The sequence below is a fragment of the Nicotiana attenuata genome, chromosome 3 (assembly GCF_001879085.1).
Source record: "Nicotiana attenuata strain UT chromosome 3, NIATTr2, whole genome shotgun sequence".
In the NCBI taxonomy this organism is placed as follows: domain Eukaryota; kingdom Viridiplantae; phylum Streptophyta; class Magnoliopsida; order Solanales; family Solanaceae; genus Nicotiana; species Nicotiana attenuata.
The window spans coordinates 54,427,085-54,440,473 of NC_031991.1; the positions used below are offsets into that span (position 1 = coordinate 54,427,085).

General features: G+C 35.5%; 3 protein-coding genes across 3 annotated transcripts; 1 reads left to right on the forward strand and 2 right to left on the reverse strand.

Annotated features, from left to right (window-relative positions):
• Positions 843-4,453, forward strand: LOC109223780 (replication protein A 70 kDa DNA-binding subunit B). Its single transcript, XM_019388206.1, has 12 exons — positions 843-1,102; positions 1,447-1,593; positions 1,683-1,898; positions 1,985-2,162; positions 2,274-2,544; positions 2,638-2,740; positions 2,825-2,949; positions 3,038-3,116; positions 3,196-3,340; positions 3,513-3,673; positions 3,760-3,880; positions 3,964-4,453. Exons 1-12 carry the CDS (start codon positions 975-977, stop codon positions 4,159-4,161), a joined length of 1,872 nt encoding a protein of 623 aa, XP_019243751.1. The 5' UTR covers positions 843-974; the 3' UTR covers positions 4,162-4,453.
• Positions 4,717-6,246, reverse strand: LOC109223783 (basic 7S globulin-like). The gene has a single exon (XM_019388207.1). It carries the CDS (start codon positions 6,122-6,124, stop codon positions 4,814-4,816), a length of 1,311 nt encoding a protein of 436 aa, XP_019243752.1. The 5' UTR covers positions 6,125-6,246; the 3' UTR covers positions 4,717-4,813.
• Positions 7,848-12,197, reverse strand: LOC109223784 (mitochondrial import receptor subunit TOM5 homolog). The gene is made up of 2 exons (XM_019388208.1): positions 11,995-12,197; positions 7,848-8,267 (listed from the first exon to the last, which is right to left on the reverse strand). The coding sequence occupies exons 1-2, from the start codon at positions 12,079-12,081 to the stop codon at positions 8,190-8,192; spliced, it is 165 nt and encodes a 54-aa protein (XP_019243753.1). The 5' UTR covers positions 12,082-12,197; the 3' UTR covers positions 7,848-8,189.

Sequence of the window (13,389 nt, forward strand, 5' to 3'; positions counted from 1 at the left end):
TAAATAAATAACATTCAAGAAAATTATCAATAGTACTAATTACATGCTAATTCAATAATAAAAAATAAAAAGGAACAAACACTTTATTTGATTACTATATGATGTGTATCTTTTAATTTTATATAGATTGTATTATATTTCCGCACACTATATTAAATAATAAAATATAACTAATATTTATAATATTAATATTCCGTTAAAATATCCGCGCATACCCCTAAAAGGAGTGAAGGTCGACGAGACAAAAGTTTTAAATATTTTCTTATTGTGCTATAAGAGAAAGGGTTAAAAAGGAAACGAGATCGATAATCAATTCCGTCGTAATTACCCAGACTAACCCTACGATCTAACTAGAAGTAAATGACAAGTGTAGAATTTTTAGTTTAGGGGTTACACTAATTCTAAATTGAGATGTTTGTTTAAAAAATACGTGGAATAAATGGGAGATGGAATATTTGAACGCAATTTTTAAAAACGGGAGATGAAATATTCAAGAATTAAAACTCATTGACAAATTAAAAAAAATAAGCAATTTTCTTTACGGACAACATCATTAAAATAAGCCTTAAAAAAGAAATACTACTTGAAATTTATATTTCGTTCCCCAGTTTCTCTTCAATCCAAACAAAGGATTATCTCTACAATTTCCCCCGCTTCCACTTTCATTTCCTTTCAAAAAGAAAAAAGAAAATAGAACCCCAAATATATGGCGCCAAATTTAACTTATGACTCCGCTTTCCCCCCGGAAATTAAAGTTAAACATTTCCCGCCAGCAAACTCAAAAGCCTAATTTCATCAAAATCCAAAAACAATCCGCGCCAAAAACCCTCAGTTACAAAAGCCCCTCTTTCCATTCCCTCTTCCTCTTCATTCCTCAACTGTTCTCTCTCTTCTACAGTTTCTTTTTTCCCTTCGTTTCTTCGCCTTTCACTGTTTGTTTAATAGCGAAGATTCCTTAAGAGGGAGTGAAACAAATGGCTAAAATGGTGACCCCAGATGCCATTTCAACTATTTTAGCTAACCCATCACCCGATTCTTTTTCAGATCTTCCTGAAATTATCGTTCAAGTTGTGGATCTTAAGCCCACTGGCAACAGATACATGTAAGTTTTTTTATTTCTTATATTTGTTCTCATTTTTGTGCCTGTTTGATTTTTTAGAAACTCGCATTTCATTCAGATCTATTTGTTCATTTATATACAAAGATAATATTATTTTCCATTGTTATCTAGATCTGGTTGTGGAGGGTAATTTTTATTTTTAATTGATTGAGTGACATTTGTTATTTTTCAGATATAAGCTTTTTTTTCCTGATGTTAGATTGTTCCTTATATTTACTTATGGTTTTTCATTTTTAACTATTGAGTTTTATGTGTATTTTTGGTTGTGCTGACTGATTCAGCAAATGATACCTAATTACAGAACTGAATAAATATTTAACCTCCAGGTTTTCAGCCAGTGATGGAAAAATGAAAATCAAGGGCATTTTGCAATCCAGTTTGTCATCTGAAGTTATATCTGGATCCATACAGAATCTGGGTCTTATTCGGATTCTTGATTACACTCTCAATGACATTCCAACCAAGAATGAGAAGTGAGTATTTTTATGACTGTTAATTAGTGTTTTGTTTGTTTTTTTGGAGGTTTTGTATTTGACCTAATAAGTTCCCAAATTTTGTTTAGGTACTTGATTGTAACAAAATGTGAGGCAGTATCTCCTGCACTTGAAGAAGAATATAAGGCTGAAATGAAGACCCAAGAAAATGACATTGTATTGAAGCCAAAACAGGAGAATTTCAAGAATGATATAAAAATGGAAGAGACTGGGATTGTTTTGAAACCCAAACAGGAAATTCAAACTAAATCTGCTGCTCAAATTGTACATGAACAACATGGAAAGTGAGTATTCTCTCTTTGTCACCAAAATGTATATTATGATTGGATGTATTGATAAGTTATTAATGGTTTATGTGGGTGAATTTCAGCATGGCACCAGCTGCTCGAATGGCAATGACAAGAAGAATTCAACCACTTGTTTCTTTGAATCCTTACCAAGGAAATTGGACCATTAAAGTTCGAGTAACTAGCAAAGGAAATATGCGGACTTACAAAAATGCTAGAGGAGAAGGTTGTGTGTTCAATGTTGAATTAACAGATGAGGATGTAAGCACAATTTCAGTTACTATCTAATAATTTGGCAAATATGTTCTCTTTAATGAAGTTTATTGAATCCATTGTATAACTAATTTTTTTTTTTTTACCTTTATAATTCAGGGTACACAAATACAAGCTACAATGTTTAATGAAGCTGCAAGGAAGTTTTTTGACAAGTTTGAATTGGGGAAAGTATATTACATATCAAAAGGAACTCTTAAGGTTGCTAACAAGCAGTTCAAAACTGTACAAAATGATTATGAGATGACTTTAAATGAGAATTCCCAAGTAGAAGAGGCTAGCAATGAAGAAGCTTTTATCCCAGAAACAAAATTTAACTTTGTCCCTATTGATGAATTGGGTCCATATGTCAATGGCAGAGAGCTTGTTGGTAAGAAATTGCAATCCCGAATCTTTAATTTTTTCTGCTTCATGCATTTACACTTTTCCAATGAAGTAATGTTTTAATGCAATTGAACTGTAGATATAATTGGGGTGGTTCAGAGTGTGTCTCCTACAATGAGCATAAGGAGGAAGAGCAACAATGAGATGGTTCCAAAGCGTGACATAACTATTGCAGATGAGACGTATGTTTTAATGCTGTACACTTCTCTTGTGTATTTTGTCTTTCTCTAGTACCTGAATCTAACAATTATTGCTTGCTTTATCAGGAAGAAGACTGTTGTGGTGTCTCTTTGGAATGATCTTGCTACCAATGTAGGACAAGAACTACTAGACATGTCTGATAAATCCCCAGTAGTTGCCATCAAATCCCTTAAAGTTGGAGACTTTCAAGGTAATTGTTTCTCTTCATATGCAGTTTATCACTATATTCATGATCTTTTCATTGTCTGAAGCTCCTAGTTCTTTATATTGTGTTTCAGGGGTGTCTTTGTCAGCTTTGAGCAAAAGTAATATAGTTGTGAATCCAGATTTACCTGAAGCCAAAAAATTGAGATCTTGGTATGAATTCATTTTATTGGGGTATTGATATTTTCTTTAAGTGTCAGTTGACTAAAGGCACATGTTCATTTCTGTTCAGGTATGATTCCGAAGGTAAAGAAACTTCTCTGGCATCTATTGGTTCCGGTATGAGTCCCTCAACCAAGAATGGAGCACGATCTATGTACTCTGATAGAGTCTCCTTGCTCCACATAACCAGCAATCCATCCCTTGGAGAGGAGAAGGTAAGCGTCTTAGAAGATAAAGAACTTTTTTTTTTTTAGAGATTTTGATGCTATGGGGTTATAAGCCTGAAGCTTAATATACAAGGAAAATAGAACTTGCTATACTAGCATTGATGTGGTAGTCTATGTAGCATCATTTTTACTGAACTGGGAATGTCTTTTTTGTTGGCAGCCTGTGTTCTTCAGCATAAAGGCATATATAAGTTTCATTAAGCCTGATCAGACCATGTGGTATCGGGCATGTAAGGCGTGTAACAAGAAAGTTACTGATGCTTTTGGGTCTGGGTATTGGTGTGAAGGATGCCAAAAGAATGATGCAGAGTGCAGTTTGAGGTTTGGACATTGAATATTTATTCATCTTAAACCTCCCATTAACTGTAATGCCTACTGAAGTTCTTACCTTCATGTGTTTATCACAGATATATAATGGCATTGAAAGTTTCTGATGCTAGTGGTGAAGCTTGGCTCTCTGCATTCAATGAGCAAGCAGAGAAAATACTTGGATGCTCTGCCGATGAACTTGACAAGCTTAAATCTGAGGTAAGTACAGTCAATACTTTTTATCAAAAGATTTCATTCAATCATTCTTGTGGCTAACTTGACTGAACTTTTCAATTTCTTAGGAGGGAGAAACTGCTTATCAAATGAAGTTGAAGGAAGCTACATGGGTTCCTCACCTTTTCCGCGTCAGTGTTGCACCACAAGAGTATAACAGTGAGAAAAGGCAAAGGATAACAGTCAGGGCAGTTGCCCCAGTTGATTATGCTGCAGAATCCAAATACTTGTTGGAAGAAATGTCAAAGATGAATATTTCCATATAATGAAGCTAGCCAAATCAAGAATGTTAGATTATTTTTGTTATATTTTAAGGTTGATGAATGCTCAGTAGGATTGGTTAGTAAAACAGTTGTAAATATGTCTCATCTTTGTTGCTTTATTGCAATTGAGCACTTTTGAACTTTAATGAATGCACCTTTGGTAGTTTTGCAGTAAATCATATTTTGTTTGTGTATTCACCATTTAGTTATGGTGCGCAACATTTCATCAAAGGGAGCCCTTGTAATGGAATGTTCTAAAAATTAAGATTTTGCTCATGCACGAGCAATTTATTGATTTAGTGAGTATTCTAGAAGCTTTGTCTGGCCTAGTATTCACTAAGTTGAAAGGGGGTTTAATTGAGATGCCAACTATTGATTAAGTGAAGGTTTTTGTCAGTTCAGAAGTTAAGATTCAACTATAAGCTGCAATTCCTGTTGTTTACCAACATTATTTGGCATTTCTACAGGAACTTAGATATATGAGAGCATTATATATATCTGCTACTGCTAGAAATTAAGAATAATCTTTAAAAAGTCTGCATAATTCACGAAACACTATTTCGAAAATTGATTGTAAGTTTTCATTGATATTATTTTCTTGTATCTTTCATACAATAGTTATGAGTGGGAGAAAAGGTACTGCTAAAAGAGCTTTTTAAGCCTTTGATGTGAAGTTGAAATTGGCACATGTAGTTTGTCGGAACAAAAGGGATGAGCTGAAACCAAGTGTTGATCTAGGAAGGTCAAACTGTAGAAGATTGTCCTCCAGTTGATACCCTCCTACAACTATTGAAGTAGTAGGCTTAACCCCTCCATTCACAAATCCTAAACATATCACATCTTGGCTAATTTCCACCATTGAATTTGCACCAAAAATCCTCCAATAGACTTGTTTACTCTGCAACACAAGATCAATGGCAGGAACAGCTGGTCCGACCCTTGTACTACCAATATCTTTTGAGCTGAAACAAGTCTCAAAAGGTGCCACAGCAGCCACTTTGGTCACATTAGATAACTCTTCAATGAAAACTTTAGTCACAGCATCGTACATGGAAGTTTCTAAGATTGTATAAGGACTCCCTGTGCTGATTTTGGTTCCACCATTTCCTCTCTTGTCAATTGAGAGCAATTTTTTGTTAATTGGCACTGGTTTTCCATTCACTCTAATAGATTTCACTCCAATGAAGTACTCTGAGGAAGATTCATTCAGGAAAGGAACTGATCCAGTACCAAAAGGGTTGGTGATCAATGGTGTAAAGATGAGATTTTTAGAGACATCAATATTTGGAAGCATCATATGAGGCCCATCACCAAAAAATATGACACCAGATGATTTCGTGGATGAACTCAGACAAATAGCAAATTTTCTTGGAAAGCTGAAGACTTGAGCTAATTGGGAAGGAAGCGCGATGTCATTCCTTCCCAATCCAACGGTCCCTTTCACTCCACTTGCTAGACCTTCAGTCAAGAATGTAGGAACACAGGTGAAAATGAAGCTTGGGATGTTAACAAACTTACCAGGATTTGATCCATCAGTGGATTGTACCGATAAAACGTCTTCAGTAATTTCACCACCATCATATAAAGTCTTGATGAATGGATTTTCAGGGGTATTATAACATGCATTATTGCTGCAGCCAATTCTGGGAGTGGTGTTGCAGTCTCCACAAGTGTTAACTTTGGCGAGGGTACATTGAGCTGAGCCACAACGAGCTGGTCGATAAGTGGAACTCACGTAACCATCTTCACAGTCTACCCATAGAGTTTGTCCACCAAGATGAATTGTCAACTTGATGGGCACAAGAGGAGTTCTTTGACTGATCTGAGTGATATATTGGAGAGTAGATGAGTCTTTGGTCACAGGAAGGAGTAGAGCTTTAGGCTGAAAAGAAGTTTGGCCTATGCAAGAAGAAATGGAAAGGAGAAGTGAACAAATGAGCATCAAGTAGTAGCTACTGAAAGCCATGATACAAGATTATGATGTGATACAAGTCTGAAATGATGAAGATTAATGTGATGATTTATAGAAGCATATTTTTCAAGTCAACTCGACATCTTATTTAAGTCAATGATCTCTAGAAATGGGTATGACAGATGTATATGTCGATGAGGAAGGAAGGAAGTTGGGTGCAGACTCAGCGAATTGGGATACAGCTAAGTAAGTTGACATTTGACTTTTGAATGCTTCACTCCTGAATTTTTTTCCGTTCTTGCTCTTTGACGAGTAGTTTAGTCAATTGTTGATCTTAAAATAACTTGCTTATAGTTATTTTTCTGAATATAGAAATGAGATATTTTAAGGCGCAGGGGGGACAAGTGAGGCTTGCTCTGGTAGTAGAGCACCTCCACCATCAACCTGTAAGTTACGAGGGTTCGAATCACACTGGAGGGTAAGTGAAATTGTGAGAACACTGTTGATCCTCAGGGCCGACTCTATAGGTGTATGGGGTAATGCAAGTGTCTTAGGCCCCCAATTTTGGGAGGCCCCATTTTTTAGGAATACTATATATTTTATAGGTTTTTCTTTTTTAAAAAATAAAAAATATATATAGTACTTTTTTACATTTCATATATAAAAAAAGAATTTTTTTTATATATTAATAAAGTAAAGCTTAAAATAGTACTAAAAAAATTGTTGTCACCCAATCCAACATTTTAATTTCATTTCATTCTTCATATTCCATATAGGAGAATGAGACATAGTGACATACCTTCTTCCTTCCTTTCTAATCATGCTCATCTTCTTTCTACTAGATTTCTTTCTTTCTCCAAGACTCCAACAAGCCAACAACTAGATATTTTGGAATCAAAGTCTTCAAACTTCTTGAATCAGTTAGTCGGGTAATATCATTCTAACTTTCTAGTATTATTTTTATTTGTTATTTATTATTTTATTAATTTTACTATGTACATATTGTTTAATTTTTTTTAGAATATAAACATGTCTACAAGAAAATATGCATCCGGATATTCAAAAATCCAAAAGAAAAGAAAAGTTGAAAATTTAATAAAATCTCAAAAAGGAGCTCTTGAGAATTTTTTGACAAATAATGAAAAAACTAAGTCGCAAAATGTAGGAGAATATTCTGTAGATGAACAAGTCACTAACTTTGAGTCAAATGATCATAACAAAATCCAAATTGAAGAAGAGGTTTATGAGAAATCTGGCGAAGATACAAACTTTGGCCTTAGGCCCCATATGAGCTTGAGCCGCCCCTATTGATCCTCCTAATTGGGTGGGTGGGATAAGCGGAAAAAAAGAGCGCACCGTGGCGAAAACATCTGTAAGGGCTCATTCCAAAGAGTACCATTCGATTAACTCGAGCAAATTACATATTTTCTTGGGAACTAAACGACCGAGCAAATTGGAAAGGTGCTCCTTCATAGTTCTTGTGTCCCTATAGCACCTTTCGCAAGACATCGTGTTAGAAATAAAACACACAGCTGAATGATAATTTGGAATCCAGACAATTTGGTGCCCACTCTAGGAAAGACACGTCCTCAACTATTTTTCCAATGTAAGTATTAAGGAAGAGGTTTTCAGGGGTGTTATAACAAGCATGACTGCTGTCACAAGCATGATTTGTACATTGGCAAACTAGCGTAGGTCTGTTCAGAGTCCACCTAGCAAGAAATCAATTGGAAAACACGAGCAAACACACTTAAAAGGTACCAGTGAAACAAAAATATGGACGAAAGACGAGAAATTGTAATCCTTAAATATTTTTCTAAAGAGATACGACAGGAGTATCCATTTATATTACCTAAGTTCACATTGATTGATAGCACTGCATCTATAAATTACATATTAGTATTAGAAATTGGATCACGAATCAGGAAGCAAGTGAAATAGCAAGTACCTAAAATTCTGGAAAAGAGTATTTAGAAGTTCTCAGTAAGGGGCATCAAACAGATGAGGTAGTTAATCTTTCGTAACATTCGTACTTCATTCAGAAAGGGGGGAGGGGAATAGAGATTCGATCTTAATGAGAATGGACTCTGAAGCCCAGAATGAATATCAGACTTCCTCTTCAGATAGCCATGAGATCACCATACTGGCGCATCAAAATGATGGAACCAGCAAAGAGAGCTGAAGCTCGAAGCAGTTTCTGAAAAAAGGACATGCAAAAAATTAAAAGATAGATAGAACCAAGACAAAAATCCTATGATTATTTAAGCAAGCTACATAAAAACGTAATGTGAGAAATGCTGATAAAATCATACACAATTTAGAACCTGAAAAGCAGCTTATTCTGCAAAATTAACTACTTCGACCCACCCCCATCAAAAAGGGGAAAGAAGATAAGGAAAAACAAGCAGTTAAAACAAAGTTCTGGCTGAGAAATTCACAGTTTTCCTAAACAAGGCAAAACTTGATTAAATGAAGAGAAGAAAAAGATAAGTTAACCCCACGTCATATGCTCGGTGGATCTTAAAAATTAGTAGTTATATCATTACATAGCATATCAGAATTACAAAAAGAAGAGTGTGTGTATGGCGTACTAATAAGTGATAACAGATAAAACAAGAATCAATCAAATGGAGTCTAGGCTAGCACTCCAAGTCACCACCATCCCTTATTTACCACAAAGAGCACAAACAACATAGCAAAACAAAATAAAGCATTCAGTAGCAGATCATTTAAACAAGTAGAAGACCTGATATCAGGTAATTTAGTCCGGAGAGTCAGAATGGGCAAGTTGCAACTTCATCCTTGCTAGTAGCAACAAGGGACCATTGTTCAGGAAAATATGCACTCAGTAGGCTCAAATTTTGATCCCAAAAACATCAAACCCAATCAAAAACTGTATTTGCATGTTCAAAAATTAAGAATCTACTTCCAACCAACACCACATTTTAGTTATCAAAGAAGTTCAATTTGCACAAGGTGGGCAGGGCAGATCTTTTATCTCTCGGCTAACCTTCAGTCTATTCAGACTCTGGACAAGGTGAGACATCTTATACTCTCAGTTTGAAATTTGTAGTTCTATTTTTATACGGCGTACTTTCAGTGAGATCTGTATTATGAAACAATTTCACAAGAATACCAATGAAGATCATATTTCATCAGTAGGTTTTAAGTGCATCACAATTTCCTCCTAATTTGTCTCAAAATCTCTTAAAATCCAGATATAACAGATTTAACTTTTCACGAGTAGATCCAATCAAAAACACTTCCCTTGATTTATTAGTTCGATAAGTCAAATCACCGATAAATTCCAAAACTAAAAGAAGACAAAACAAGCACCAAGGAATATTCCTATGCTTAATGATACACATACGGGATCGTGTATTCAAGGAGTAAGAGAAAATCAGGAAGAGGAAATACCACGTTGAGAATTCCATTGAAGCTCATCTAGGGTGAAGAGATATCTTTTAGCGGTTAGAGTTTTAACTCTTAGGGTTTTGATTTTAGAGGCCAATTTGATATATGGGTAGACAATTGGACTCACTAGCAAGAGGATCTTTCTATTCTTTTTGATCCAACATAATTTGGTTTTTAATATATTATCAGAATAATTCATGGTTTTTGAAGGCAATATTTATGAAAGTATACTAGATCAATCGTACCGATATCATGTTGTAAAAATATCAAAATAATAATAATAATATAAGGAGAAGTTGCAAAAATATTGACGGGTAGAAATGAGACTTTTTTATTCTTTTAAATGTGTCCTTCAAAAGGTGAAGAACACCATTTATATGATGCAAAAACCATCCAAGAGTTACAAATATTAATGGAACATTACTTTGATGCATATATAACTATTGAGTCCATTGAATGGGCATCTACAATTACACGGATTCATAATACACACCCTTGGATGTTCTTTCATAAATATGTGCCGCGTTAAAATAGTACTAGGAAAACACCCTGTAGGAAGAAAGTCACATAAAGGAAAAAGAACACGCATATCTAGTAATGGACGTTCAAGAGTGAGTTATGAATACACTTATATGTGAATGTTCATTCAATAGACTTTTTAATTATACATGCACCAAATTCATGTTTCCTTTAATTTTTAACTCTTGGATGTTTTTTGCATTGCATAAATGGTGTTCTACACTATTTAAAAGACAAACTTGAAAGAGAATAAGAGAAGTCTCATCTCTATCTCTCAATATTCTTGCAACATCTTTTTACATTATTGTCTAATACTTTTATTTTACAGCACATTATCAGCACCATCACACTAATTTATATTCATAAATATTTCCTCCATTGCCTTTGGCAACTATCAAACCCAGACATTAAAGGGCAGAAACAAAAAGTTCTTGGTATCCTTTTTTCATCGACACACAACACGTTCTCGTGGGGAATGGTATCATGGAAGCTTTTATGAAGGTAACACCAAATTTCCAGAATGTACAAATGACATAAGGAGAAAGTAATAGCTTTAAGAAAAGCAACACTAAGCAATGGCAAACAGTTCTGGTTTTTGGTTGAACATATGGAGAGGGCAGAAAGAACAAAAAAAGGACAGAGGACCAGATAGAGAGGGAGGACGGAAGGAGAATTGTGTTTACTTTTTTGATGGAAAGACAGAAGAGTCCTCTTACTAAAATATTGGTAACGTGTTGTCAGAGACATTTAATGGAAAGCAAAAAATGGGTGCAATGCTAACCTACCACACAACCATAATAAGTTAGCATTATACCCATAGTCTAGTTTCCTTAAATGTCCTTAACAACATATTAAGAAGTGTAGGTGTGAGGGAGTTTGTCGGCTTTCCACCAAAAATCAATACCCAATTCTCCTTCCTTCTCTCTTCCTCCTCTCACTTTACTTTATGCTCTCATATTCAGCCCCATACTGAAGCTCTTTCATTGCCAATTATTGTTTTTCTCCATCAACCATTAACGCGTCTAAAACCAATACTTGACAAGAACTCACTGCTTCTCATGAAAAATCATAGCCAGAAATCTCTGTTTCTGGGCTATGTAAAAGCATAAACCTTCTTCTCACATCTCGTGGAAGATCAGATTGTCATTTCTATTCGGACTAGTTTATTTTATTTCTTTACAACAAAGTACTCTTTTCCTCCAATAATAATGTTTTGTTTCGCTAGTTGAAGAAGAGAAATGACGCAAATGACTTGCGTTGTCTGATTGAAGAAATGCTGGTGGCTGACAACAGTTCCCTATTATTAATGTGCTAACAAGGTCATATAAGGAAATTAATGGATACAATGTTAACCTACTAAAGGAATATAGAAGATTAGTAAAACCCATATATAAATGAATATGTGTGTACGTCCGTTACTGAGTCTTAATTTATTCTCCATATGCATTAAGAAAATTGATGATTTGAACAATAAGGACAGTCAAAAGTACGTTCACAAAGCGACAACGAATTAAGAGTGAAAGCTATGCAACTTGATCAATTAGACGCTTTAACCAAATACTCAAGAGGATGATCTTATGTGCTTTGTGAAACATGATCTTATGGTCGATTTGATGCTTTACAAGAATTAGACAAGTTAATTGAAGAATTCTCTGTTTATTTAATTTGTAATGCAGCTGAATGTTTATTGAACTTACTAATTCTAATAACATCTTTCACAAAACATCAGCAAATCGACCAAATTGTCAATCATAGCTTTCATCCTAATGCTTTCTAATGTTATCTCGAATCTCTTAAAATCCAATAATAACATATTTAACTTCTATTGACAAGTAAAACACTTTACTTCATTCATCAATTTGATAAGCCGAATATCCTATAAAATTCACAGCAATGGAAGAAGACAAATCAAAGACCGAAGCATATTCCTCACTGGTAACTGATATGTATATATGAGTAACGTGTATTAGAAAATATGAAAAAGGAGATACCATGTTGAGGTTCCACTTTTCTTCGTCATGAACCTGAGAGTGCCAGAAAGCTTTGATCTTGTCCACTGATATCACAGAGTCCGCCATTGAAGCTCGTCTAGAGTGGGAGAGCGACTGTAGCAGATATACTTTTAGGGGTTAGGGTTTTAACTCTAGGGTTCGGGTTTTAAGAGGCCAATTTGTGATATGGGGCAGGCAAGCGGGTTCAACCAGCAAGGGTATCTTAAGAATGCAATTTAGGTTTTTCTACTTTTTCCTTATATTTTTTAATTTTCCATCAAAATATACTCCACTAGTATCTTTTTAATTTGCTTACTAGTAACATTTTTCAGAGTGAAATCAACTTTGTTTTTCATATAGTAGCAAATAAAGATAAATGTTTAAAAAAAATAAAGATAATTAGAAAATATTTTAACATATTTTGTCCGAGTAAAAAGTCAAACAAAATAATTAACAAAAGATAAAATGTGAAACTGAAAATCATATTTTACCGACCTATTTGTACAAGTCTTTCACTTGGAACCTTTTTAACTTAACAGTCCATATTTCTTCCATTCTTTTAGAAAGAATTCAATTCCAACGAAAAAAGGGGCTAAACATGCGTATTGTCATGGGCGGCTTTCCAGCCATACTCCATGACCCCTTGGGCGTGCCCCGTGGCGTCTTAGCAAGCCTCCCAATGCCTAGCGCCACGGACGGCCGCGCCAAGTGACAAGCGCGCAGGTGCCTCTGTCGCCCCACCGATATCCCTCGCCAGCGCCAAGCCGCAAGCAGATGCCAACAGCGCCGCGCGCGCAGACCGTGATGCCAAAGACACTGCTACTGACAACGGACCTGCTGCTGCCTTATAGAAAACTAAGTCATTTTCATTGTAAATATAGAGTAGTTTTATTTCATGTACTTCCATTATGTTTCTCAAGCTTAGTCAAGTCTAGTCTTGTAGTTTTGGATTTTTTTTTTTAAGCATTATTAGGGGGGATCAAGCAATCAAACTTTCTAGCAAGCAATCAATTCTCTGTACTGGTGTCTCCCCCCCTCGACACCGCGTTGCTTTTCTGTAATAGTTTTCATTAATGTAATCAAGCTTTCTTTCATTCTCAATTCTCATTTCTATTCTCTCAATTGTTCTTGACATTGGTTTTCCCGTACGACACTGACAATCTAGTCTAGCGTACGGAGGGGACCTCAGTTGGCGGACAGTAACTGCACTGACATCAGTTGCTTAGCCTTACGTCGCCCTTCCAAGGAATCTCAGGAAGGCGCCGTGTAACAGTTGGTATCAGAGCCTAGGCTCGACATCGGACGAGGGAACGCATTGACATTACCACCATTTCTGACCATGGTGAATCATGGGGACCGCATTGCGGCCCTTGAAGAGACGGTTGAGGTATTACG

Coding starts and splice junctions, on each gene's coding strand:
- LOC109223784 (XM_019388208.1), bottom strand. CDS start 12,081: ATGGCGGACTCTGTGATATCAGTGGACAAGATCAAAGCTTTCTGGCAC. Junction 8,268..11,994: donor AAAAGTGGAACCTCAACATG/GTATCTCCTTTT, acceptor TCCTTTTTTCAG/AAACTGCTTCGAGCTTCAGC.
- LOC109223780 (XM_019388206.1), top strand. CDS start 975: ATGGCTAAAATGGTGACCCCAGATGCCATTTCAACTATTTTAGCTAAC. Junction 2,545..2,637: donor CAATGGCAGAGAGCTTGTTG/GTAAGAAATTGC, acceptor ATTGAACTGTAG/ATATAATTGGGGTGGTTCAG. Junction 3,341..3,512: donor CATCCCTTGGAGAGGAGAAG/GTAAGCGTCTTA, acceptor TTTTGTTGGCAG/CCTGTGTTCTTCAGCATAAA.
- LOC109223783 (XM_019388207.1), bottom strand. CDS start 6,124: ATGGCTTTCAGTAGCTACTACTTGATGCTCATTTGTTCACTTCTCCTT.